Source organism: Miscanthus floridulus, chromosome 1 (genome assembly GCF_019320115.1).
Source record: "Miscanthus floridulus cultivar M001 chromosome 1, ASM1932011v1, whole genome shotgun sequence".
NCBI lineage: Eukaryota > Viridiplantae > Streptophyta > Magnoliopsida > Poales > Poaceae > Miscanthus > Miscanthus floridulus.
The window spans coordinates 195,809,780-195,834,846 of NC_089580.1; the positions used below are offsets into that span (position 1 = coordinate 195,809,780).

General features: G+C 49.2%; 3 protein-coding genes and 1 pseudogene across 3 annotated transcripts; 2 read left to right on the plus strand and 2 right to left on the minus strand.

The window, feature by feature from the left end:
- Positions 1-4,889: 4,889 nt before the first annotated feature.
- LOC136512256 (U2 spliceosomal RNA) lies at positions 4,890-5,076 on the minus strand (annotated as a pseudogene).
- Positions 5,077-9,756: 4,680 nt separating this feature from the next.
- LOC136449455 (glutamate--tRNA ligase, cytoplasmic-like) lies at positions 9,757-14,420 on the plus strand. The gene is made up of 7 exons (XM_066449491.1): positions 9,757-9,945; positions 10,757-10,924; positions 11,410-11,506; positions 11,608-11,761; positions 11,846-12,921; positions 13,036-13,500; positions 14,010-14,420. The coding sequence occupies exons 2-7, from the start codon at positions 10,788-10,790 to the stop codon at positions 14,226-14,228; spliced, it is 2,148 nt and encodes a 715-aa protein (XP_066305588.1). The 5' UTR covers positions 9,757-9,945; positions 10,757-10,787; the 3' UTR covers positions 14,229-14,420.
- Positions 14,421-17,612: 3,192 nt separating this feature from the next.
- On the minus strand, positions 17,613-18,102 carry LOC136469564 (pentatricopeptide repeat-containing protein At5g08305-like). Its single transcript, XM_066467709.1, has 2 exons — positions 17,699-18,102; positions 17,613-17,640 (listed from the first exon to the last, which is right to left on the minus strand). The coding sequence occupies exons 1-2, from the start codon at positions 18,100-18,102 to the stop codon at positions 17,613-17,615; spliced, it is 432 nt and encodes a 143-aa protein (XP_066323806.1).
- Positions 17,834-21,757, plus strand: LOC136449462 (putative pentatricopeptide repeat-containing protein At5g52630). Its single transcript, XM_066449502.1, has 2 exons — positions 17,834-20,536; positions 21,002-21,757. Exon 1 carries the CDS (start codon positions 18,101-18,103, stop codon positions 19,973-19,975), a length of 1,875 nt encoding a protein of 624 aa, XP_066305599.1. The 5' UTR covers positions 17,834-18,100; the 3' UTR covers positions 19,976-20,536; positions 21,002-21,757.
- The last annotated feature ends 3,310 nt before the right edge of the window (positions 21,758-25,067 follow it).

Below are 25,067 nucleotides of genomic sequence, written 5' to 3' on the forward strand. Positions count from 1 at the left end.
CTGCGCTTTTCCTCATCGAATCGGTGCAGGCGCTGCTTCACCGGTCTGGAGCCAGCTCAGATGTCCAAGGTGTGCTCGATGACCTCCCTTGGTATGCCCGGCACGTCCGAGGGACTCCACGCGAATACATCGGCATTCGCGCGGAGAAAGTCGATGAGCATGGCTTCCTATATGCTATCGAGGGTGGCGCTGATCCTCAGCGCCCGGTCGTTGGAGCAGGTGGGGTCGACCAGGACAAGCTTGACAGCCTCTGCAGGCTCAAAAGTCCTGGCACGACGCTTGGAGTCAGGTGCCTCACTACCAAGTTGGTCAAGGTTGACGATGAGGGTCTCGGCCTCCACGAGAGCCTTGGCGTACACGATGCATTCGATGTCGTAGTCGTATGCATGCTCGTACATGGACTCGACAGTGATGACACCGTTGGGGTCCAGCATCTTGAGCTTAAGGTAGGTGTAGTTGGGGATCGCCATAAACTTGGCGTAGCATGGGCGGCCCAGGATGGCGTGATAGGTCCCCTTGAACCCAACCACCTCGAAGGTGAGGATCTCCTTGTGGTAGTTGGAGGGAGTGCCGAAGCAGACGGGCAAGTCGATGCGCCCGAGGGGTCACGTGCGTTTCCCTGGTACGATGCCGTAGAAGGGCACGGCATCTCCTCAGAGCCATGACTCCATGACTGGTCGAGCCCCAGGAGTTCTAGGGTGTTGGCATAGAGGATGTTGAGACCGCTGCCTCCGTCCATCAGCACCTTGGTGAGCTGGGTGTTGCCGATGATCGGGTCGACGACGAGTGGGTACTGCCCGGGGTTTGGGACGTAATCGGGGTGGTCATCCTGGTCAAAGGTGATCACCTCCTGAGACTAGTCGAGGTACCGGGGAGTGGCTACCTTAACCGAGAAGACCTCCCGGCACTCCTTCTTTCGCTGACGCACCGTGAGGCACGCTAAAGGCCCTCCAAAGATCATGAAGGTGTTGTACACCTCGGGGAACCTGTCGTCCTTGTCATTGTCCCTATCGCCGGCGTCCCTCTTCTGGGCATCGTCGTTGGGGGGCCCGAGCTTAGCGTAGTAACGCCGGAGCATGGTGCACTCCTTGAGGGTGTGCTTCATTGGGCCCTGGTGGTAACGGCAGGGTTTCTTAAGCATGTCGTCGAAGAGCCCGAGGCCTCTGGTGGGGCCTCAGGGATTCTTGCGATTTGCGGCCACGACCAGATCGGCCTCAAGGGCCTCCCGCTTCCCTTGGCGACCCTTTTTCTTTTTCTTGGGGAGGTGGGAGGCCGAGGCCCCGGGGGCCTCGTCCCTCCGCTTCCCCTTGGCATCGTTGTCGGGGAAGATGGCCCCGACAGCCTCTTCGCCTGAGGCAAAGTTGGTGGCGATGTCGAGGAGTGCGGTCGCTGTGGTCGGTACGTTCTGGCCTAACTCTCGGACCAGGTCTCGGTAGGAGGTGCCAGAGAGGAATGCCTGGATAATTTCCGAGTCACCGATGCGGGGCAACTCGGTGCATTGCTTGGAGAACCGTCGGATGAAGTCTCAGAGAGACTCGTCCAGCATCTGGTGACAACTCTTGAGGTCCTAGGAGTTCCCAAGGCGCACGTATGTGGCCTGGAAATTCTCGACGAAGATCTTTACCAAGTCACGCTAGTTGTGGATCTGCAAGGGAGGGAGGTGTTCAAGCCAGGCTCGCGTTGAGTCTGATAGGAACAAGGGGAGGTTGTGGATGATGAGCAGGCCATCATCTGCGCCGCCTAGCTGACAAGCCAGGCGGTAATCGGCCAGCCACAGCTCGGGATTGGTCTCGCCGCTGTACTTCGAGAGGTTGGCCGATTGCTGAAACCGGGCCAGGAAGTGGGCACCGCGGATGGCCTTGCTAAAGACTCGAGGGCCAGGTGGCCTAGGAGAAGGACTGCAGTCCTCCCCACTATCGTAGCGACCACCCCAGTATGGGTGGTAGCCTCAGGCGGGCCCATCGTTGTCGTGGCACCATCACCTGCTGACCACATCATGGTCGCCTTGCGCCTCGCGTCGGTCGCTGAGGGGGCCTTGTTGGCTTTTGGTGCCCAACCAGGCTCTGGATGAACTGAGGCCTCTCTATCCTGCCGAGGTGGTAACGTGGGTAGTTCCGAGGCACCCCCGCGCCGTCGAGAGGCGGAACTTTCAGCCTATTGTACCGCGGCGGTCTCGAGGTCTCAGAGCTCACCGTGGGCCCGTCGTCCCTCCGAGGCAGAGGGCTCGGGCATTGTCCGAAGTAGCATCACCGCTGCCATGATGTTCTGGCTAGCATGATTGAAGATAGGGGGTTGCTCGTCCCCTTCGTCATTGTTGATGCGGTGGCTGACGTCGCGAGCCCTCCGCCGGGCTGCTCCGCCATCACCGCGACCCCGTTGCTCTTGCTCGAGAGTGTCTCGGAGCTGCTACAGAAGGAGTCGGTCTTGTTCGACCTTGGCCAGAAGCTCACAGAGCTGCTCTAGGTCTAGGCGCCGAAGTTCCTCGGGGGTGGGGTTCTCGTTCCGCGCCACCGGGGGCTCGACGTGTAGAGGTACGGCATCGCCTGCCTCCCCACGGGGCAGGAAGCGACTGCCTGCCCCTTCATCCTCATCGCTCACGCTTGGCATCCCGAGCTCGATGTTAAGCACTCACGAGTGGGATCGTAAGTGCCTTCGTCATCAGAGTCAGAGTAGCCGAAGCAGTAGTCGCTCGTGGCCATGAAGCGGCGCATGGCTTCAGGGTCGTGAAGCCTAGAAAAGTCCGCTCAAGCCCATGCCTCATCCTCCTCCGAGGAGTCAGTGTGGGTGTGGGTCGAGGTTGTGGCGATGAGGTCGAGGGCAAAACGTTGGTGGCGTCCTGGGGGCTCCACATGAGCAGAAGCGTAGGCGGTGGTGGCATTGCTCAACCCGAAGGGGTACGGGGATGGTGCCATCGTCGGGCTCTGCTCCACCAAAGTTGACTCCTCAGGAGGTGGCGGGGCAGAGCTTGATGATGGGGCGTCGCTGTGCGCCACCGGCGTCTTTCCCCTGCCCAGGCTTAAGCTGGACAGGTCCCCAACCAAGGACTCTATACCAACAGTCGGGTGTGGGATACTGGCGGAGCACGGTGTGTCGCCTAGAGCTCACACGGTGTCAGGGTGTCTTGCCCGCGTTGTGCCTGGCGAGCGTGATGAGAGCGGCGGCCCAAGCGCCGCCTGCGCCTGGGTTGCTGGTGCGTGATGTCGTCGTTGGTCGGTGGGGCTCGGGGTGTGAGGAGGACCATATCATACTCACATCCTAGAGACATGAACTCTAGGCTCCCGAACCAGATCACCGTGCCGAGACGTAGTGGTCGCACGGGGTCTGCCATCCGGAACTTGTTGGGATGACTGAGTTGACACGCATTAGCCCCCCTACCTGGCGCACCAACTGTCGGTGTTTTAGACCAACAGGCCCTCAACCGACTAGTGAAAATGTACTACGTGCCCCTAATCCCGGATGGTGATGCAAAGAGACACAAGGTTTATACTGATTCAGACAATAGGTGCCCTACGTCCAGTCTGAGAGAGCGATCTTGTATTCCTTGCACCGAGGTGCTTGTAGTAGGGGTTTACAAGCTAGGCGAGAGAGGGAGCTTGTCCTAGGTCTCTACGTGGAGTGGCGTGAGTTGCTTGAGATGTTGATCTTTCGCAGTGAGGAAGCGTGTGTGTTACAGAGCGTTGTGCGTTGCTTGCATGTGTGTGTTCGTCTGTCTCTCTGTCTCTGATCCCCTAGAAGCGGCCCCGGTCACTCCCTTTTATAGTCGAAGGGAGGCACGGGGGCGGTACATGGATTTGCTACGTGGCGTTTTGTGAGCAGAGGCGGCATGTCCGAGCCCTGTAGCTTGTCACTGTGGCGGCATGGTCGGTGGAGCAGCCTTGTCCTCGGTGCACTGGAGCGACGCGCCGGTCACGCCCTATCCTATGCGACGTGGGAGCTCCTGTGATGGCTTGACGTAGGGCATGGTGCATACTGTGGACGACGTGCCGGTCGCTATATGTTGACAACGTAGAGAGCCGAGGCCCAGTTGGTGCAGAGGCTGAACCATTGTCGGGGGCTCGGTGGGCGCGAGTCTCGAGGCTACCGAGACCCCGAAGCGGATAGCCGAGGCTCAGAGGGAGCAGTTGGTCTTTGTTCGCTGATTCCGAGACTACAGAGACCCGGACTTGACTCTCCACGCCGTGCTGTCCTTGGAGCAGGTGGGGTTAGGCAGCACAGTGCAGCACGGGTGTCAGTCGTGGGCATAGTGCCGAGCACAGCGGCCGGTAACCCCTACCCCGTCCTGTCCCAGACGGCATGGCGTCGATGTAACTCACGTCTCGTCGGCCACTCCGCTGTATTGAGCCATCGCTCGACGGATGTCACGGGAGTGGTTGAACGTGGTAGTTGGACGTGACGTCCTGTCAAGGAAGTCGGTCAAGGTGGAGGCGACGGGGTTGTTGCCGAGTCGGCCTCGAGCGAGACGGAGAATCGGTACCTCGTCCGAGGCCTTACGGGCGAGGCCTCGGGTGAGGCGAAGAATCGGTACCTTGGGCGAGTCGGGATCGGTACCTCGTCTGAGGCCTGACGGGCGGGGCCTCGGGCGGGGCGGAGAATCGGTACCTCGGGCGAGTCGGGGAATCGGTACCTCGTCCGATGCCTGACGGGCGGGGCCTCGGGCGAGGTGGAGAATCGGTTCCTCGTCCGAGGCCTCGTTGTTCGGGGCCTCGAGCGAGGCAGAGAGTCGGTTCCTCGTGGTTTCGCTCTGGGCCGAGCCCGCCTTGGGTGAGCCCGGATATGTTTGAGGTGGGCCGGGCGATCCAGCCGAGCCTCGGATAAGATGGGGATTTTGCCGGTGGTTGTTTCTTAATTTTGATTTTTATAAGATCTAAGCGATTTTTTTGGCTCTTACTTAGAGGACCCTTTTTTATGGTACCCAACAAACAGCTAAGTGACACCCCAATGGCAAGCCATTGTAATGGATTCTCTCATACAAAAAATAAATTTAATATCAAAAGTGGACACATGATCCACGTATTAGATATTAATAATTAAACAGGATATTGCACTTGATCTTAGCCAAATGGCCGAGAAAGGTATGAGTTACCAAGAGGGTTACCTCTTCCTTTTATATGCACCTCGTCTTCTCCACGAGTCTGCCCATGCGATGTGGTACTAATATTACTTCGCGTGTGATGTTATTCGCAATCAGAGGGACGTAATCACGTAATTACGTAAGCCAAACTGGGCCGCATAATCGTATTGATCTTTGTAAGCGGCCCATTAAGATAGGTCCCTCCCCAGCTAGAAAAAAAAGTACCGCACCATTACGACACTAGATGCTATCTTCCACTAAAAAAAAGATGCCATATCTGAGTGGCTGTTCGTTTTTTTTAAAAGAAAAGATGCCATGTGTCTGTTCTGCAGTGCCTCGACCCTCGAGGGATCACCTGAATGCTCTTGCAGGCTGCAAGTGCGGCTTAGACCTCCTCAATCATGAGAGCTCGTACAATTTCTTGGGCATCGGAACGCTGAAGGTCCAAAGCCCAGGTCTGGCGTCTCGCACACTCGGAGCGGGGTCCCCCCCTCCTCCGGCATATCGGCAGAGGGCGGAGTGACGGGGAATCCATTGTTTTTAATAAGTTTTTTTTTTAGCAGATCGAGTCTTTACGGTTATGGTCTCTCTTCATGCTAAGTTTTTTTTTTAGGATTTATCTCCTCCTCCCCACCTGCGGCGACGACGAGAGTGCAGTGTGGAATCGTTTTCTCCATGACGGCTTTGTTGAAGATGAGGGTGACAACTACGATGTCATCATTCTCATCAGTATGATATGGAGACTTTTATTTCTGGACGGCGACATTAAGACGGAGATGGTGTCGTCGCCAATAAATAATTTTCTCTAGTCTCTTCTCTGTTTTATCGTGGTTAGATCTGGCCACGATGAAGGACTATGAAAAATAAGTTTTAGATCGGTCTTCCTCATTCTTCGGCCGCAGAAGAAGAAAGGAAGACACCAGAAATAAGAAGTTTCTCAACTTCATCTACATGAATGTTAGCCGTCGTTCGTTGGGCATCTATTCTCAGGCCTTTTGCCTAGTGTTGGTCTATGCGGTCATCCATACTGCAAAGCGTTGTACAGATTTGGTTTTGAGATCTGGAGCTATTCACAGCGTGGGTACAATTCAGATGAAAATCAATTTTTGGATATTCGTGTAATCCAGAGTGATTATAACATGTCCATGTACCCAGCTATTTTTTAATATAATTCTTCTTTCGTCGAAAACAAAACTCCTCAATCATGTCGCTCTGTGTAGGAAGATCACCTTGCAGCTGCTTGGTGTGTGTGCTCCTTATTCCCAAGAGAATCTAGCAATAAGCATGCATGCAAACGGTAGGTGAATGAGCTGACGAAAGCTCCCATGTAGATCTTCGTTTATCTCCTCGCAGTTTGTCTTGGCGGTCTCATAATGCTGACCTGCTTTCGTTACGGAGCAACGAAGTAGTGGTACGTTTCATTGGTTCCTTTGCCTCGGCTACTCTGTATTTTGGCACCTCACTGTCACTGCATCTACCAACAGCCTAACTAATCACGTGCCCCAGGTTTTCTAAAAAAATAATATATATAAGGGTGACAAAAAAAAGGAAAAAACTATAAGCATGACAGGCGGGGCCAGATGAAATCAAGTGGGACCCACAGTTATAGCTGCTACTTAACGATGTCAAGAAGCATTCCACCCCTTCGATCCACACAACCGAGCAGAGACGACTTTGTACCCTCAACCAAATGGCAAGCTGGGATGGTTCCATGTGAAAAAAATCAACGATAAGACGATCACATTCCACCTTGTCCCGAAACCAACGCTAGTCGCCGGAGGTGATCCCGCGCGTGCCGTGCTCTGTCCATGCCAGAGGAGGCCAAGCTCCGACCTCGCTCGTCCGCGCCTGAGGATGCCAAGCTCCGACCTCGGCTTCGTGCACCGTCACCCTCACCTCGTCCGTCCGCAACCATGAGAGTAAACTACTGAACCAGTGAACCTCACCCGTGCTGAACCTCACTAGGGGAGGATAAAGCCTCTGCTTGCCGACTGATTGGCTTCGTCTTACTGCCACGCATTGCTCGGCCCACCACTGTGCCTGTCCGCCGCTAGGGGAGAAGGAAGAATAATGGAGACGAAGGTGAGGAAGAAAAATGGCGGGGAGAGCGACGTCATCGAAGTGGGACATGTTGGTTTGTGTCTTTTTTTTTTTGGGACGAGCTCGTCCCTGTTTCTTGCGAATATTTCGGAAATGTTCCTTAGATGGGACATTCGTGTTCTACCTAGCTCACAACCAAACACTTGGTAATAAAATGGGCTCGCCCGTTCGTTCCATATATACCCTCAACGCTACCTTAACTTTGAGAAACCAAGTCACATATGACTTCCCACCTCTCCCATGCCTTTCATTCAACATCCAATGGACGAGGAAGGAAACAACTTTCCCAGTGCATCTATAATAAGCCCCGCTATGATTGTTGGCCCAAATAAGTCCTAGTCCTGGTTCAGAAGTAGGACAAGAACAAGAGAACTAACATACTCTTAAAAAAAGAGCATGCGGATAAAGATAAAAATTTATATGAAATTATACAGCTCGAATAGATCTACAACTTCATACTTTATACTTTATGTATTTTCCATTAATTTTTTTTTGGTGTCTACAAAATTGATATAACTAATGTTTAGATATGTATTTGTAGATATAAACATCGTACCTATTGTTTTGGTATTATTATGGCTTTTAAATGAAAATATTGTCAACTAGTAGTTGTAGATCTCTTTAATATCTACAATTTTTTGTTTAAAATTTTATCTCTACACGAGGCTATATGAAAATTTGACGATTTTTTTTCTATATTATGCAACACTAGGGAGTAGACAATTCGTGGGAATTTATTCACACCATTACATAACACATCTTCAACATTTTTTATATAGTCTCATATAAAGATAAAATTTGTAAAGTACGTCCTCCGTTCCAAATTATAAGTCGCTTTCACTTTTTTGATATATCCATTTTATTATGTACTAAGACATATGTTATATCTAGATACATAGTAAAATGAATGTACCAAAAAAGTCAAAGCGACTTCTAATTTAGAACGGAGGGAGTATTTTTTATTTCTCGATGAGATCTCTAACCTTTTAGTTTACAATATTTTACTTACACATATGTTATATCTACATTACATAGCAAAATGAATGTATCAAAAAAAAAAATCAAAGCAACTTCTAATTTAGAACGGAGGGAGTATTTTTTTTATTTCTCGATGAGATCTCTAACCTTTCAGTTTACAATATTTTCATTTGAAATCATCTTGGTACCGAAATAATCGATATAATGTATAGTAGATCTATAAATGCAGATTTAAATACCTTACCAATTTTTTTTGGCACAAAACAATTTTTAATATAAAATTCATAAACTACAAACTTATTGATATATATACTCAAATCCATACAAATTTTATGTTTATTCAAGCTTAGACAATTATTATCTATATATATTCTTATAAAGCTTAACTCCACTAGAGGATTTTTCTCTTCATGGTAAAGCATGTTAGAGCAAGGCTAATAATACAGCCGGCTTGCTAGCTGTAAGGTTCATTGCAGTCTTTTCTCAGCCCACTCATATAGTAGTTAGCTCTTTACAGTTAATACATGGCACACTTGTATCTCTCACAGACTTTCTTAGTTCCTGTGCCCAAACCGGCCGTAAGCTTACAGTCCGCTTCTCCTCTCTCTCCTCCACCTCAGCATTTAAGTCGGCTTACAGCCTGCTATTATACTTGCTCTTAGGACTTGAAGATTCTTGGCAAACGTGCGAGCTAGGCGTTTCATTATTCACTAGCGCCGTGACTCTACTGCTTCTCTTTCCTTCTGCTTTATTCCTTCTGCTTTACTGCTTCTCTTTTCCTTCTTCTTGATACCTAATCCTCCTCGCTAGCGAGCCGAGCAGCCGCTGGAGACGCCTAAGGCTATCTTCAGCCACAACATCTCATTCATCTTTTAATAACGCTATAGGCAAAGAGTTTAATATTTATTGGACATCATCTCTAACAACAAAATTCAAAAGAGAATTCTTTCTGCAAATGAGTTTACAGGAGAGATGATATTTATATCTGGGTTATGTCTCTTAGACAACTAAAATAGGTCTTATATATCCGTTGGAGGCTAATTTTGGGTTTGTTGCCCATTTTGGTTTGGAAAAAGTCTACTTAACCCCCCTACCTTTCATACTTGGTCTACTTCACCCCCAACTATGAAACCGTCTGTTTTACACCCTGAACTTTCTGAAACCGTCTATTTTACCCAAAGGCGGTTTTTAGCGGCGGTTTGCTACAGTGTTTCCAATTTTCTTTTTTATTTATTTTTGGTGAATTTTTAAAAAATCATAGTAAATCATAAAAAAATCATAAAATGAAAAATCTAATTTTATTGGACTCTACATGAGTAGATCTACACAGTGAATATATAATACGGTATGCTTTAGTACATTTTTTTTTGTAGCCTTAGATTAATTGGAAAATCTAATTTACTGTAGCAAACCATCGCTGAAAACTGCCCAGGGGGTAAAATAGACGGTTTTAGAAAGTTCAGGGGGTAAAACAGACGGTTTTATAGTTGGGGTGAAGTAGACCAAATATGAAAGGTGGGGGTTAAATAGACTTTTTCGGTTTTGGGTCCCGATATGGATTCGGAGACAGTCTAAGGCCGTAACTTCACCAATCCGCGCCGGCGGCAACCCTCTGGCGACGGCTGGGCGGCTAGCGTGCCTTTTTCTTCTTCCTCCATAAACCCCAGCGTGCGCTCTGTCTCTTTCCCTCTCTATCTCCCTCTTGGCGACGACTGGGCCGCCGTCGCAGCAGCCCTACGCCAGGTGCCAGGTCTTGTTCGGGCCCTTCGTCGGCGACGACCGACGAGCACCACCAGGTACGCCCATCCCTTGGCCTCCCTTCCTGCTGTGCGAAACCGAGCACCCAACCCTAACTTACCATTTGTATTCGTCGGATCTGATCTAATTTAAAGTGTATATGCATGTATTAAGCCTACTGAATTCGATTGTTTCATCCGGGGGTAGATGTGTACACCCATGTCCTTTAGGCTCGGGTGATTCCACCCAGACGTGGGAAGGGTTGATCCACGCGGACCACCCAATACACGGCCAGCGGACCACTGTTATACACGGCCACACTGTTTTGATTCAACACCGAATACACCAGATTAGTTTTCTAAAGAAAGAATACACGGCCAGCGGACAGCTCGAACGAGACGACGACGAACAGCTCGGAGGAGCGCCCGAACGTGTGGTCGCGATTCCACACCTTGGGTGGAGATGTTTCTCTCACGCGTGGATTGACGTGGATGGCAGCGTGATCCATTCTAATACTCGCACATCCAAATGCGATTTTCGGCCGAGCGTGGGAGTTCACCCCGACGTGGGTTGTGATCCACGGGTACACTAGCTTCCAAATGAGGCCTTACTGGGTCCGCCCCTGGTTCCGCAGCTATGAAAGGTCGCTGTGTCAAATTGTGAAGATAATTTTGTGAATCATTTGAAGTTTGGACTGCTTGTATCATACTTGAATGCCTGGTTTCAGTTTATTTGTTGGCCTATTTGCGCCACCAGTGCTTTACCCATCTTACTACTCTTGTATTGGCATACCTTGAATCTAATGTAATCTATTTTAGCCTAAACTGTTCACATTGTGCTGGCTTATGTGTTGATTTCTGCTGATTCCAGGTTCCTTCTGTTTTTAAGGAAAAAAGGTTTAATGGAGGCAAAGTTGGCATTCTCCAAGGACAGCCCACCAATTTCGATAATTTGTGCAGCAAAGTTTGTGGGTCTACCCCTAACCATCGACCCTAGCCTTGCTGCTGGCTCGGCACCCACCCTACGGTTTGCTTCTGGGTAAGTTCTTGCTCCTCTTCTCAGGTACATGTTCTTTTTCTCTTTATTAAAATGTCTCTTTGGTCAATTGCTGCAAACAGCATACCACTTGTATCATAGTTAGCTTTGGGACAGTTCATATGGGTGGGGATGCTGCCAATGGCAACCTCGGGTTGTTGCATGGAACTAGAGATGGCTGATGCACCGTTAGCTGTACACAATTTGTTGCTGCAGCAGCTATTGTGTTTTAACACAGTTAACTATTATCCTCAGGACAGGAGTACATCTAATATGATTTCTACTCTGCTATTCTTTACCCGTTTCTTGCGAGTCTGCAACTTTGTAATGGCAATCCCTGATCCTGTATGTGTGAATATGTATTTTTTCCAAATAATCGAATGCTATCTGTTTTTATCTAGTTTCATTTCATGTGTTTATATTTGGTTTGACTCACCATCTGGGAGTTTATATAATTTCTTATACAACTTTGTTGTGTTTGGGTACAGAGAATCACTCCATGGTGTCAACCCAATCCTCCTCTACATTGCCAGCAGTGCATCAATTTCCTGCTTCTCTGGGAAGAATGATATTGAGTTTGGGCATGTATGTTGCCGTCTACTGCTTTTCGATAAGTTACTTATTGTCCTGACTACTTCTAATTTTCTATATTCTAAATTCTAAATGGCTGCTGTTAATAAACTCAGGTTGTTGAATGGCTTGAATATGCCCCCACCTTCCTTTCAGGCTCTGAATTTGAAAATGCCTGCTCATTTGTTGATGGATTCTTGGCCTCCCGGACCTTTCTGGTTGGTCATGGCCTCACAATTGCAGACGTTGTAGTTTGGTCAAATCTTGCTGGTAAGCTGTGGGTTTGTTCACCATTCTTCTTTCAGTCTGGCTCTAGGCATTGTAATGTTTAGCTTGCTGTGTCATTTCCTTCAGGAATTGGTCAACGGTGGGAGAGTCTAAGGAAATCAAAGAAATACCAAAATCTTGTCCGCTGGTTCAACAGCATAGATTCAGAATACAGAGACACACTGTACGAAGTTGTGGCTGCATATGTTGGGAAACGAGGAATTGGAAAATCTCCTGCACCAAGCCTTAAGGAAAAGGTACATGATTCAAAGGACCCATCAGCTCCAGAAGTTGATCTCCCTGGTGCAAAAGTTGGGAAAGTCTGCGTTCGTTTTGCCCCAGAGCCTAGCGGTTACCTCCATATTGGGCATGCAAAGGCTGGGCTATTGAACAAATACTTTGCTGAAAGATATCAAGGGCGCCTAATAGTTCGATTTGATGACACAAACCCTTCAAAAGAAAGCAATGAGTTTGTTGAGAACGTTTTGAAAGATATTGAGACGTTGGGGATCAAATATGATGTTGTCACATACACATCTGATTATTTCCCAAAGCTAATGGAAATGGCTGAAAGTTTGATAAAGCAGGGTAAAGCATATGTTGATGACACACCAAAGGATCAAATGAGGAAAGAGAGGATGGATGGTATTGAGTCAAGGTGCAGAAATAATACCGTGGAGGTAAATCTGTCGTTATGGAAAGAGATGGTTAATGGAACTGAAAGGGGCATGCAGTGCTGTGTACGGGGTAAACTTGACATGCAGGATCCTAACAAGTCACTCAGGGATCCCGTTTACTACCGCTGTAATATTGATCCTCACCATCGTGTTGGTTCAAAGTACAAGGTCTATCCAACTTATGACTTTGCTTGCCCATATGTTGATGCATTGGAGGGGGTGACGCATGCTCTTCGTTCCAGTGAATATCATGACAGGAATGCACAGTATTACCGAATTCTTCAAGACATGGGGTTGAGGAGAGTAGAAATTTATGAATTCAGCCGATTGAATATGGTTTACACTCTTCTAAGCAAGCGGAAGCTTCTTTGGTTTGTACAAAACAACAAGGTTGAAGATTGGACTGACCCACGTTTTCCCACTGTCCAAGGCATAGTACGTCGTGGCTTGAAGATTGAGGCATTGATACAATTTATACTCCAACAGGTACACCTCTGTGCTAATGTCTTCATGCTTTATCTTCATGTTTCCTGAATGTTTAGTACCGATTTTGTATCCATGTTTGATCTTTTGAAACTATATCTATTTTGTTTGTTGAAGGGTGCTTCAAAAAATCTGAATCTCATGGAGTGGGATAAACTCTGGACAATCAACAAGAAGATAATCGATCCAGTGTGCGCAAGACATACTGCTGTGCTAAAAGACCAGCATGTCATCTTTACTCTTACAAATGGTCCAGAGAAGCCATTTGTTCGAATTTTACCAAGGCATAAGAAATTTGAGGGTGCTGGAAAGAAGGCTACAACCTTCGCCAACAGGATTTGGTTAGATTATGCTGATGCAGCAGCCATTAGCAAGGGTGAGGAAGTAACCCTTATGGATTGGGGGAATGCTATCGTTAAAGAGATCAAGGTGGAGAGTGGAGTAATTACTGAACTAGTTGGAGAACTACATCTTGAGGGCTCTGTGAAGACAACAAAATTGAAGATCACATGGCTAGCAGATATAGAGGAGCTAGTCCCCCTCTCATTGGTTGAATTTGATTATCTCATCAGCAAGAAAAAGGTATTTATCTGCTCTCTTCAGCCATTGTTTATGTATTGTACTAGCCTGTGACGCTCAAAAATATAATTTTGTGCATGATTGTCCATGTTTCCATGTTTCTTGATGATGTTTGATCATAAAATTAGATATGACATATTAACATGTTATAATGTGATTTGTGCGTTGTCTTGTATATAGAAGACTATGCTGCACTGAATCAATTTGCATGCTGATTTCCACGGCATTTTATCTTCTAGATATGCAGCAAAACTGCTGTTTCATTCACAAGTTTTCCCCTTAATTTCTATTAATCTTGTGTAGTGATGCTGCAAGAGAATCTATGTTGAATCCTTTTTTTTTTATTTTGTTGAAAAGTATGTTGAATCTTTAGAATGGACATTGTCGGAGTGAGTGCAATGTCTGCCTCCAGATTAAAGACTTGCGAAAATTCCGTGTTAAGTTTTAATTAGAAAGACTCCTTGTTCTTTGACAAATTAATGTTGAATTATTCTGCTGGTGGCCTCTGGCAGCTAGAGGAGGAAGATGACTTCCTCGAGAATCTCAACCCTTGCACCCGACGAGAGAACCCGGCCCTTGGAGATGCAAACATGAGGAACCTCAAGCGTGGAGAGATCATACAGCTCGAGAGGAAAGGCTACTATAGGTGCGATGCCCCTTTTATCAGATCATCTAAACCGGTGGTTCTGTTTGCGATCCCAGATGGCCGGCAGCAGACCTCGCTTAACTAGGCATGGTGACCACTTTTGGCACATGGAATTCCTCAGATACAAGAGTCGGCAATCAGTATTGTTGCATTGTACACTTAATATTGTACTGTGATTAGGCCAGGCCTATCTATCCTGCCAACCAAGCAGCGCAGCCATTTTGATTTTGGTCGATGATACTTTTACCTGAGCTTGAAGATTCTTATACTTTTTCTAGCAGTGCCTTTGTTATTTTGCTGTTAGATTATTTTTATTGCGCCGGCTCTTTTTTCTTTTGCTCAGGTATTGACTACCTTAATCTATCGTGGACGAGTATGATATGTTGTTGTGATGAGTAATTGCATGCGGTGACCGACCAAGTTGGCCCTGCTGTATTTGCTCGAGGGATTCATGTTCAAGATGTTACTCGTGAAAACATTGCCTCGCCTGTGGCTGCTTAGCTCGGCCCCTACACATGCCAAATAATTTGAAGATGAGTTTTTCTGGTCTGAAATCTCTGGTGTTTCTCAATTGCCAGCGCCGATCGCCGGTCACTATGATCTACTTGTAGCGGCAAATTAGCTATGAAGCAGTGAGTTAGCCTTGAATGCAAAGTCACCATCCAAGCGTCATTGACTTATATACCGTATATGAGAACTAATCTTTGACCTAACTGATTTATACACTTTGAGGTTGCAGCTAGGCCAAGTGAGTCGTGCAACGAGGGCACAACAGAACGCCAAGAACATATAGATTACAACACGTAATAAAATTGCACAATGGTTCTAATCATCAACAGGTAATAAAACTGCACAATAGTTCCAACCGTCAAGGATTTGTACACTGCATAGAGCTAATATTGTTCAAACAAAATTACATTTCCCAACAGAGAACACCATCATACAAAACCACCACCTCGCCGGTCGCCGCCGCCCGGTCCGCCCACCACAGTCCCAGCCCGCCGCCTCACAGCAGCCCATACTCGCTGCAGCTAAACCCCTGGCCTCGGGGCCTCAGCCTATATGGCTGTTCTTCACGCGGTACTCGTCAAGGCCACCTCGCCAGCGACCTCACCAAAACAGGCCAAGAGACGAGCAGAATCTTGTAGACTGGGTGAAGCCCTACTCTTCCAACTCTTAGAAGCTTGAGACTGTAACCGATACAAGGCTTCAAGGGAGCTATAGCATAAAATAAGCAGCCCAGCTCGCTTCAGTGGCAAATAAATGCCTGGTACGTGCACCAAGCCAGGTACTGTCCCAAGATGAGCGAGGTACTGGAGATAGTGCAGAAGATCGTTGAGAGCAGCAAAATTGGAACATCAGAGCATCCCCTGATCAGCAATTCAAAGGAATTAGTGAGTGATGAAAAGGAAAGGAAAGGCCTTGATTTTAACAGAAGTGCAGATATTAAAGGTGGGGAAGGGAGAGGCGGATGCCTAAGCTTGTGAGAACACAATGATTCACATCATCAACAGATGAGGTGTTTCTTGCATGGCTTGACTTGCGTGGTAAGTAGCAAAAACAGCAAATGACTGAAAGGTACACCTGTGAGTTTGCATATAGCATACAAGTCAGAGCATATGACAATTGTAAACAAACGGTTTGGTGCAGCCCATGGCGGCCACCACTTAATGGATAGGTCCACATTTTCTGGGTTCACACGTAGGCTGATAGGCAATCTTCTCCACTCACTTGAGGTTCTACGTTTTTTATCAGAGCTTAATCAAAGCTCAGCTAGTGCTTTCTCCTTGTAGAAGGCTCACTGTACAGTTTAGCTTGGTTTTGTGGAGTGAATTTTGAGTGTATGAAGTGCCAAATAAGAGTATTCTTGTAGTGCCTATAGCTTGTTGCTTCATATATTCACAGGTGTTGCACTTTGCGCAACCTCCCTGCACAATTCTGTTTCCCTATACTTTGTACAGCTGATACCCATAAAAAGAGCAGAATGACTTGTGCACTTCCATATAAATTGCTGGAACATGCTCCTGGGCTCCTGGCAGATTGCAAAATTGCTCCATGCACAGCTTTAGCAGATGGTTGTAACTTATGAAACACTCGATATAGTTTTCACCTTATTGCAAAATCTGTCATATAGGCAGTAGCTACAGGTGAAGCAATTTCTGAAGAAAGTTTATCCAGATGTCAATACTATCTGTCTGCTATTCAAGCAATATAAATGCCATCTGCGTCCCATATTTCCACGTCCCTGCTATCAGCAGAGAATTTGCAGCAAATGCTGCTTCTAATGCTCAAATATATATCTCCTGGTGGATCTGCTCACAACTGTGGGTTGACCTCTCGATTTAGATTCCAATTAGATTAGCCTAACTGATGCTTTGCATAGTGCTTCAGTGACCAGGACTAAGAGTGGCAAATACTATGTCCAGATTCACTCCGAGAAAATGATCATACAGCTTCATGGAAATTCTTTGTTGAGTGATCCACAGGTGCAACCATCATTCTAGCAGTGTGCACAGAGGTAATCTGGAATAGTAGCATCATCCTTCATTTTCATCTCCATTGCTATTAGATTCAGCAAGTCATAGATCTCCGCTGAGCCAGGATGAGTCTTGTCCTGGGCAGTGAACCTGGAGAGCCCTCCACCAACATCAATCTCACTAAATCCAGGGACCTTTTTTACACCCCTGTCCTCCATTACCTTTCTAGCTTTCTTCGCCTCTTGCCACCGTCTGGCAATAGCATAGATATTGGACAGGCCAATGTACCTGCCATCATTGTCTGGCTGCAACTGGACAAGCTGCCTTCCGACTACCTCCCCCAGCTCCACCCATCCATGCAAATGACAGGCATTCAAGAGAGCACCAAACACAGAAACACTGGGCTTCATCGGCATACTTTTAACAACACCCTACACTTCCTCCAAGTGCCCAGCACGGCCAAGCACATCTACCAGGCAAGCGTAATGCTCGACATGTGGTCTGAGCCCTTGCGCTTCAAGCGAGCGGAAGAATTCCCAAGCCTCATCCACTAGACCGCCATGGACACAAGCACTCAACAGACAAAGGTACGTGATCTCATCCGGTGCAACCCCAGCACGCCGCATCTTCTAGAATATCTCCACTGATTCGGTGGCCATGCCATGCACCGCAAGGCCACCAATCACAGCATTCCATATCAGAACATCAGTGCTCTCCACCGGCACAGCCCAGAACACCTCCAGCGCCTCACGGATGGCCCCGAACTTGGCATAAATGTCAACGAGTGAGGTCGCAAGCTTGAGGTTCAATGGGACGCCTCCCACGCTCAAGGTCCCCAAGGTTCGCACAGGCTCCAAGCACGCTCACCATCGTGACGTCATTCGCCCTTGCCCCACCCCCACCATCCTCCACTGACCTGGTGGCAGTGTTCTCCATCATCTCAAACAGCGCGAGCGCCTCACGGCGCTCTCCACACTTTACGCACCCGTCGATCATGGCACTCCAGGACACCACGTCCCGCTGGGGCGTCCGAGCGAACACCTGCCGCGCGACGGGAAGGTCCCGGCACTTGGCGTACCCATCGAGGAGAGCGTTCCAGGAGACGAGGTTGAGGCGCGGGATTTCGTCGAACACCCGGTGGGCGTGGTCCGGCGTGGCGCAGGCCGCGTACATGTGGACGAGGGAGTTGGCGACGTGGAGGTCGGCGGGGAGGAGCCCAAGCCGGAGCGGGTGCGCGTGGAGCGCAGCCGCGAGGGAGGCGGAGGACAGTCGCGCGGCGGCGCGGGCAAGGAATGGGAAAGTGAAGTGGGACGGGCGGAGGGAGGAGCGGAGGAGGAGGATGAAGAGGGAGAAGGAGAGGGAGGGGGACGGCGAGGATGAGGCGGACCGGATGAGGGGCTCGAGGAGCTGGGTGGTGAGCGTGCGGCCGCGGAGGTCGCGGAGAAGGTGCGGCAGCAGCGGCGGGTAGGGAGGCGGAGGCATGAGCATCAGTGACGTCAGCGTCAGGGGATGGGCGGCAAGAACTAGTAGAGGATCAACACGCCTTCAAATCCAAACGGAGAGCACCAGCCTTGCCGGGTTGCCGCCGCTCCAAAACAGCTCATCCCCAGAAACCGCCGCCTCGCCGTCGCCGGTCATCGCCGCCCATAGCATCCCGCCTAGGACGCCCATGCTCGCCGGGTCCGCGTCCCTCAGGGCCTCGGCCTCCGCGGTGGCCGAAGCGGGCGGCGACCCGGCCGTTCTCCACGCGGTCCTCGTCAAGACCGCCTGGTCCTCCCGCGCCGCCTACAACCTCCTTCTCTCCCGCTATCCTCCGTCGCTCTCGCTGCCCCTGCTCTCCCGCCTCCCGTTCCGCCCCACCGCCGCCTCGCTCACCTCCTCGCTCTCCTCCCTCTCCGCGTCCTCCCCGGCCTCCGCGCTCCCGCTCCTACGCCGCGTCCTCGGCATGTCCTCGGCCCTCCTCGCCGACGGCCCGCTCTCCTCACTCCTCCGCTCCATGCCGCCGTCCCTCGCACCGCTCGTGCACGCCCTCGCCTTCAAGCTCGCCCTCTCCTCGTCTCCCTATTCCGCCTCGTGCCTTATTACCCTATACTCCCGAGCCCGCTCCCCCGCGTCCGCCCGCCACCTGTTCGATGAAATCCCCGTTGCAAATCGTGACCCCGTCTGCTACTCTTCCACGATTGTTGGGCTCGCACAGAACGGGCGGTACGAAGAATCTCTCTCTGTGTTCGCTGGTATGCGCGCAAATGCTGTTGATTCTACCATGTATGCACTGTCCGGTGCTCTCCGTGCCACTGCAGGGCTTGCTGTGCTGGAGCAGACCTGTGGGATTCATGCGCATGCGGTGGTGGTTGGGCTTGATGGAAATGTGGCTGTTGGGACCGCCCTGGTGGATGCTTATGGTAAGGCTGGAGTTGTGGATGATGCAGTGAAGGTTTTTGAGGGGTTGGGCGGTGACCGGAACCTGATCACATGGAATGCGGTGCTGTCTGCTCACGCTCAGCAGGGAGATGTGCAAGCGGTCATTGGGCTGTTTAACCAGATGATGGAGCTGGGTTTTGCTCCTGATGGGCTAACATTCCTTGCTGTTCTCACGGCATGTAGTAATGCCGGAGCAGCCACTGAAGCTGAGTTTTGGTTGGAAGCAATGCAGTCGAAGTACAGTGTGAAGCCTGGACTTGAGCATTATACTTGCGTGGTGGGTGCAATGGCACGGGTGGGACGTCTAGAGGATGCAGAGAGTGTTGCTTGTACAATGCCATGCAAACCAGATGCAGCAGTGTGGCGGACGCTTCTAATGGGCTGTGTGGTTCACCGCAAGGTTGACATGGCAGAATCCATGGGGCAGAGGCTTCTGGAGATTAATCCCAAGGATGACTCAACTTATGTCATGCTTGCCAACGTCTACTCAGCAGCTGGGAAAAAGAATGAGGAGGCCAAGGCATGGACTGCAATGAGGGATCGTGGAGTCAGGAAGGAAGGTGGCCGGAGTTGGATTGAGGTCAGAGGGATGGTACATGTGTTTGTTGCAAACGAAAGAAGGCATGAACAGCTGCTAGAGATATATGACAAGCTGAATGAATTGATTCAAGAGGTAGAGATGTTAGGGTACAAGGAGGCAGATGAGGGTTTTTGGCATCATAGTGAAAGATTGGCCCTTGCATATGGGTTGATCAGTGGTGCTGCACCATCAGGAAAGGTGTTGAGAATAGTTAAGAACTTGAGAATATGTGCCCATTGTCATGAATTCTTCAAGTATGCTAGCATGGTGATCGACAGAGTAATTGTAGTACGGGATGTCAATAGGTACCACACAATTAAGAAAGGTGATTGCAGTTGCAGAGACTACTGGTGAAACACTTATCCTCAGGATAAACTATGATGCAAGAACCATTTGTTTGATCTTCGGATAAACCACGAGATAACTGACTCCAGAAAAAACTCACTGCAGGATCCATTGGAAACTTACTTGAAGTTGTTGCCATATGGCTAACTTCCCTACATGTTTGAAATCTTGAAGGGAGCTGTGGTCTTATGGTGTTGCAGACACCATAACATCTTGTTCGGATAGACACCAAAGCATCTTGTGACTCATGAAGCATAAATTAAGATGGCAAGTGATGCCCTTTAGGTGCAATTACTCTGGGGAACCGTTTGTGCCTGCTGATTAACAGTTTGGGTTCTCAGAGATGCCCCAGTTCAATAGTGCTTAATAGTTGCTTCTTGTTCTTGTCTTGGGGCTGCTATGCTCATCTTGTTCCGGTAACATAAACTGCTGAGAGGAAGTACCATTCCTCAGTTGCTCCGTGGTCTGTAGCATCCCATTTGGTGCCAGTTAAAAGCAATTAACTCCAGAGCAGAAGACTTTCAGCTTTGTGGGAACAAGTGTAGTACAACAAATACACTATTGAAACGTGTGAGAGTTAGATCGATTCTTCTCTCCCTTTATTTATGATTGTTTGGCTTTTCCTAGGTTTTTTCTTTTCCTTTTTTATTTTATACTTTAGTCTATTCTCGTATTATTTTCCTCTCTATTTGCATTCTTTCAATGAATAATTATCTTCAATTCTTTTTATTTTGACTTGATTTAAATTAAGTGGATACAGCTAGACGCCTAGACTATTATTTCAATCTACTAATTTATTACATATAGATTCAAGATAATATAGCAAGAAGAATGTAAAGTGTGGTAGAATAAAGTATATGTAATTCTTTCTACCACACTTTATGATTCTAACCACATGTAAGACTTGGATTTTTTTTTCATGGACACGATGCGACATATATCTTAAAAGGAAGCAACCATCAGGTTGAGAATTTTTTGAGGATTTACTCGTAATTGGCTGATTTCTTTATGTCTCTACAACTCTGTATTTCGCAGGTATTAACGACCATCGCCAGGATTCGGATTGGTCCATGCCATGACCCACGAGGCCATGAGTCGGTGTCCCAACGCCACTAGGTACGCGGCGCGATAGGGAGGACCGAGAGATGGAAGAAGGCAGGGGTCCGAGGGAGGTGGCTAGCTTCAGAGAGCAGCGATTAACGGTGGCGGCAGCACTGCATTGCATTGTGGAGATGGAGAAGAAAGAATCAACGTCTGTGTTTTTCAGTCTTTTTTTTGTCTTGTATCGCGCTGCTAGACAGCCACTTGTGAGCTTTCTATAAAAGCTGGATATTACCTCCGTCAAAAGAAGAAGAAGAAGAAGTAGAAGAAGAAGAAAAAAGAATCAACCAAGGGGAAAGAGAGACGGCGGTCGCGTGTGCACAGGGGCAATGGGTTAGGCTTAGGCTTATACGTGGGCTGGATGGATCAGCAAAGGCCTAAGCCCAAAGGCCAGGCTTGGAAGCCCATCGCATCATTTGCCTCTTGTTAGTGATGGATGGGACTGACGTAACAAGGAAGCCACTTATCAACTCTGCTGCTGCATCTTCAGCTGGTCCATTAAGCTGTCGACGCAACGAGAAGTGAAGAACAAAGATTACATGGCAAAATTATTTCTCAACATTGATCGTGCCGTGACATGCCATGCTAGAGTTGGGCCGCCTGTTTGGCCAACTATGAACTATAGTCTATTCCATCCTATTCTTTCTCCGTCCCTGTTCGGCTTACCTTAAAACCGGTTTGTTCGTTTTTTTTTTTTCAGCTGGAAGAGTATTTTTCTCTCATAGCAATTCAGTCAGAACAATGTTTTTTCAGTCAGTTTCAGCCAAGTTTCAACAAGCCAAACGGGGCCTTTATTGCTAAGATAAGACTCATCCATCCGTCATGCGGCATGTTCGTTGGTTGGTTTCTGAGTTGGTTTAGGCTAGCTGGTGCTGGTTTATTGTAAGAGGAAAATACTGTTGACTGGCTGGTTTGGACTGGCTGAAACCAAAAAGCGAACAGGCTGATGGACTCAATAGTGGTCGTACTCCGGCAAACGACCTCACATGTGAGCTCCCATGCTCTCGCTCTTCCTCCCTTAATCCCTCGGTTCCCCCTCTTAGGGCTACTTTGGAAGCAGGTGGAGCCTATCCCAGGGAAGGAAAGCATTCGGGAGGATTTTGATGGCAATTCGTTTCCCTGGGCAGCCTTCCCTAGCAGGGTGTCAATTCTCTGTCGCTGTTTGGCAACAAGGGCAGAAATCCCAGGTAGTAAAAATGGTCTCCAAAATTAGAAAGAAGGGAAAAATCAAGACGCATCCTCTTCCTCCTGAACACGTTGTCCGCCTGTCTGGTAGACGCGCAGCGCTGGAGACTCGCCCAGACAGCCGGGGCCATCGACGCCCTGCCGTGCAGCGCGCCGAGGATCTGGAGCACGTCGAGGACGCGGTCCCGGAGGTCACCGAGGCGCACCTCCACCGTGGGCTCGCGCGTGGGCGAGCCCCTCCACGTTCTCCCTCCACTCGGCCTCCACGCCATCGTAGGCCTTCCAGAGCTGGCTCCGTTCGTATCCCACAGGTCTGCACCTCTCCACAACGTCCTCCGCGACGAAACCCCGGAACAAAGACAATAGCTTAGAAAAGAAACTGAAACCAATTCCCAGCACTGATGCGAGGAGGGGGTACAGGAATCGAGACCTTGTTGGTGGAATTGACAACGGCGTCGACCTCGAGGTTCCAGGGCTGGCCACGCCAGAGGTATATCCTGGAGTTGATCTCCTGGTCGACGGGAAAGCGCGAGGCGCCCCCGGCGCGGCCACCCGCACTAGCGCCGTCGTCGCCCGTGAGCGGGTCGGAGAAGGAGATGAAGCCGGACGCTGAGGTCGCGTCGGATCCGGAGCCCTCCGCGGACGCCTCGTCGGGCGTGGAGGCGAGGAAGATGCGATGGTCGGGGTCGCTTCAGTGCGGCACCTGGTCCAGCGTGACGGCCGGCTCGACGCCGCCCAGGCCCGGCACCATGGTGGCGCCCGCGGCCTCCGCCGCCGGCGAGCGCGGCTGCATGGAGATGGAGGCCGGCGGGACGCGATTAGTAGCGGATAGGCCGGCGGCGGCGGGGAGGAGAGATCAGGCAGGTCGTTAAGCGAGGCCAGCGGGGAGCACGGGGCAGCGCGGTGGGCAAGCTGCACATCGCGCGGCTGGCTAGCGGCACGCCTGTCGGAGACTTGGAGTTGAAGGAGGCGTCGCGACTCGTGGCAGGGAAGCGCGCCCGGCCTCTTGCGGCGTGGATTGCTCCCCCGTGAAAAACGCGAGGAAGGGGGACGTATTCCACGTCTCTGCGATCTTCCAAATGCAGCAGGGGATTTCACGGGGAGAGATCCGCCCACGGGTTTCTCGTCTTGGAAAATCGCAGGGAACCCGGCGGGGAATGCTGCTGCCAAAGTAGCCCTTAATGCGAGCTAGGCTGCCTTTCTAGCCAAATCTGAGCTCCTACCCTCGGATGTGGAAGCACCAGATCCTCCATGTTACTCCACATGCACGACCGTGTTCTCCTACACCTGGATAATGAGCTTCTCCTAAGGTATGGCGTCCTCCACGCGCACGGTGCAGCGTGAGCAGGGGCAGCCAGCCGCCGCAAGTGTCTCTTCTCCATTGAGGCATTGACTTCCACCCCACCTCCGAGCTCCCATGATTTGTTTTGAATTTTGTTCGTGTTGGCTTCTCAATTTTGTTGAGTTTTTCTGGCGGTGGCCTTAATTTGGTCTCGATCTGGTCGGCGATGGCAGCTTCGATTCAGTACTCTTACCCTCGCTTGATCTATGCCTTTTCCTATTCCTGTTCTTGTTCTTGGTTGGGGTCTGCTTCATATTTCAAACGGGTGATATGCTGGACTCTGTGGTTGGGGATTCAAATCGAACGGGAGCTAGTCTCATCTACCAGCTAGCGTGCATAGGATGTAAAGGAAAAGAGGCGGCCAGATGGCGCGCGCATTTGTTCATTTCCTGCCCCAATCATCGTGAGAGGGTGAACCACATGTTACTCCCATTTCTTGCAACCTCTTTGCCTCATCGTCGTGCCATACTTTATCTTGACATGGCAACCATGCATGCATTTGCATGCAGAGAAAACCCAGCAGCAGTCTTGTTGTCATGTTGTGGCATACCGTACTCCACAGTACATGCATTGATGTGGTTGTGGTCTCTTTGTCTCCCATCATCGATCTCATTGGCTTGTGGGGCTGGTTGTTTTTGCCTGCTCAAAAAAACGTTGGTTCAGCCACCGACCTCTGAGCCGCTCTCGTCGTACACGTCCTCCTAGGACTAGCTAGCTAATGAAACATGGAATGACAATTCGCTCGTTGGTCATCGTACGTGCGTGAATATGCAGTTCCTTCCTGAGAATTGAAATAGATTTGGAAGAGGACTAGAGGGGCAAGGAGGAGGAGTAGGCATGGGAGTCGTGCCTTGGGCGGACAAAAAGTTGAGCGGACGACACAGACACTTCTCTTGACAAGTACTCATACTTTGACAGTCTACATACTTCATGACAAGTGGCTTTACGAGCAGCCGAACAGAGCGTATATTATAACCCTAAATATTCTTTTCTATACAAAAAATACATAAGTTTTTTTTTTCTTGACAAATCTACATAGCAAATGCATGGTTAGTGCATCGAGCTGGTAAAAGCAACAAGAGCAAACTCTATCCTATATGATGGGATTTCAATACAGTACACAGGAAGATACATGATTGATTAGAAGAGTTATCTCTTGCATTATATCATATATGATGTAATTTCAACAGTACACAATACATATCAAATTTGAAGTAGGCTTTATGCGTATATACGCATTTACATACAAAAGCAACATAACAAGCAGATAACATGATACAGAAGTGTGTGGTAGTTTTTGTCAGTGACAATAGACACACGTACTTTTTCCACCAAGAATTGTCACCTTGACTTTTATTTCCCCCCATTAAAGTAGGTATTCAACTTTTCCACCAACCATCGCCTGCAAGCTTTATAGAAGGAAAATCAGCATCAAATGCATATGCAACACAAGCAAACAATAAAATTGCAAAC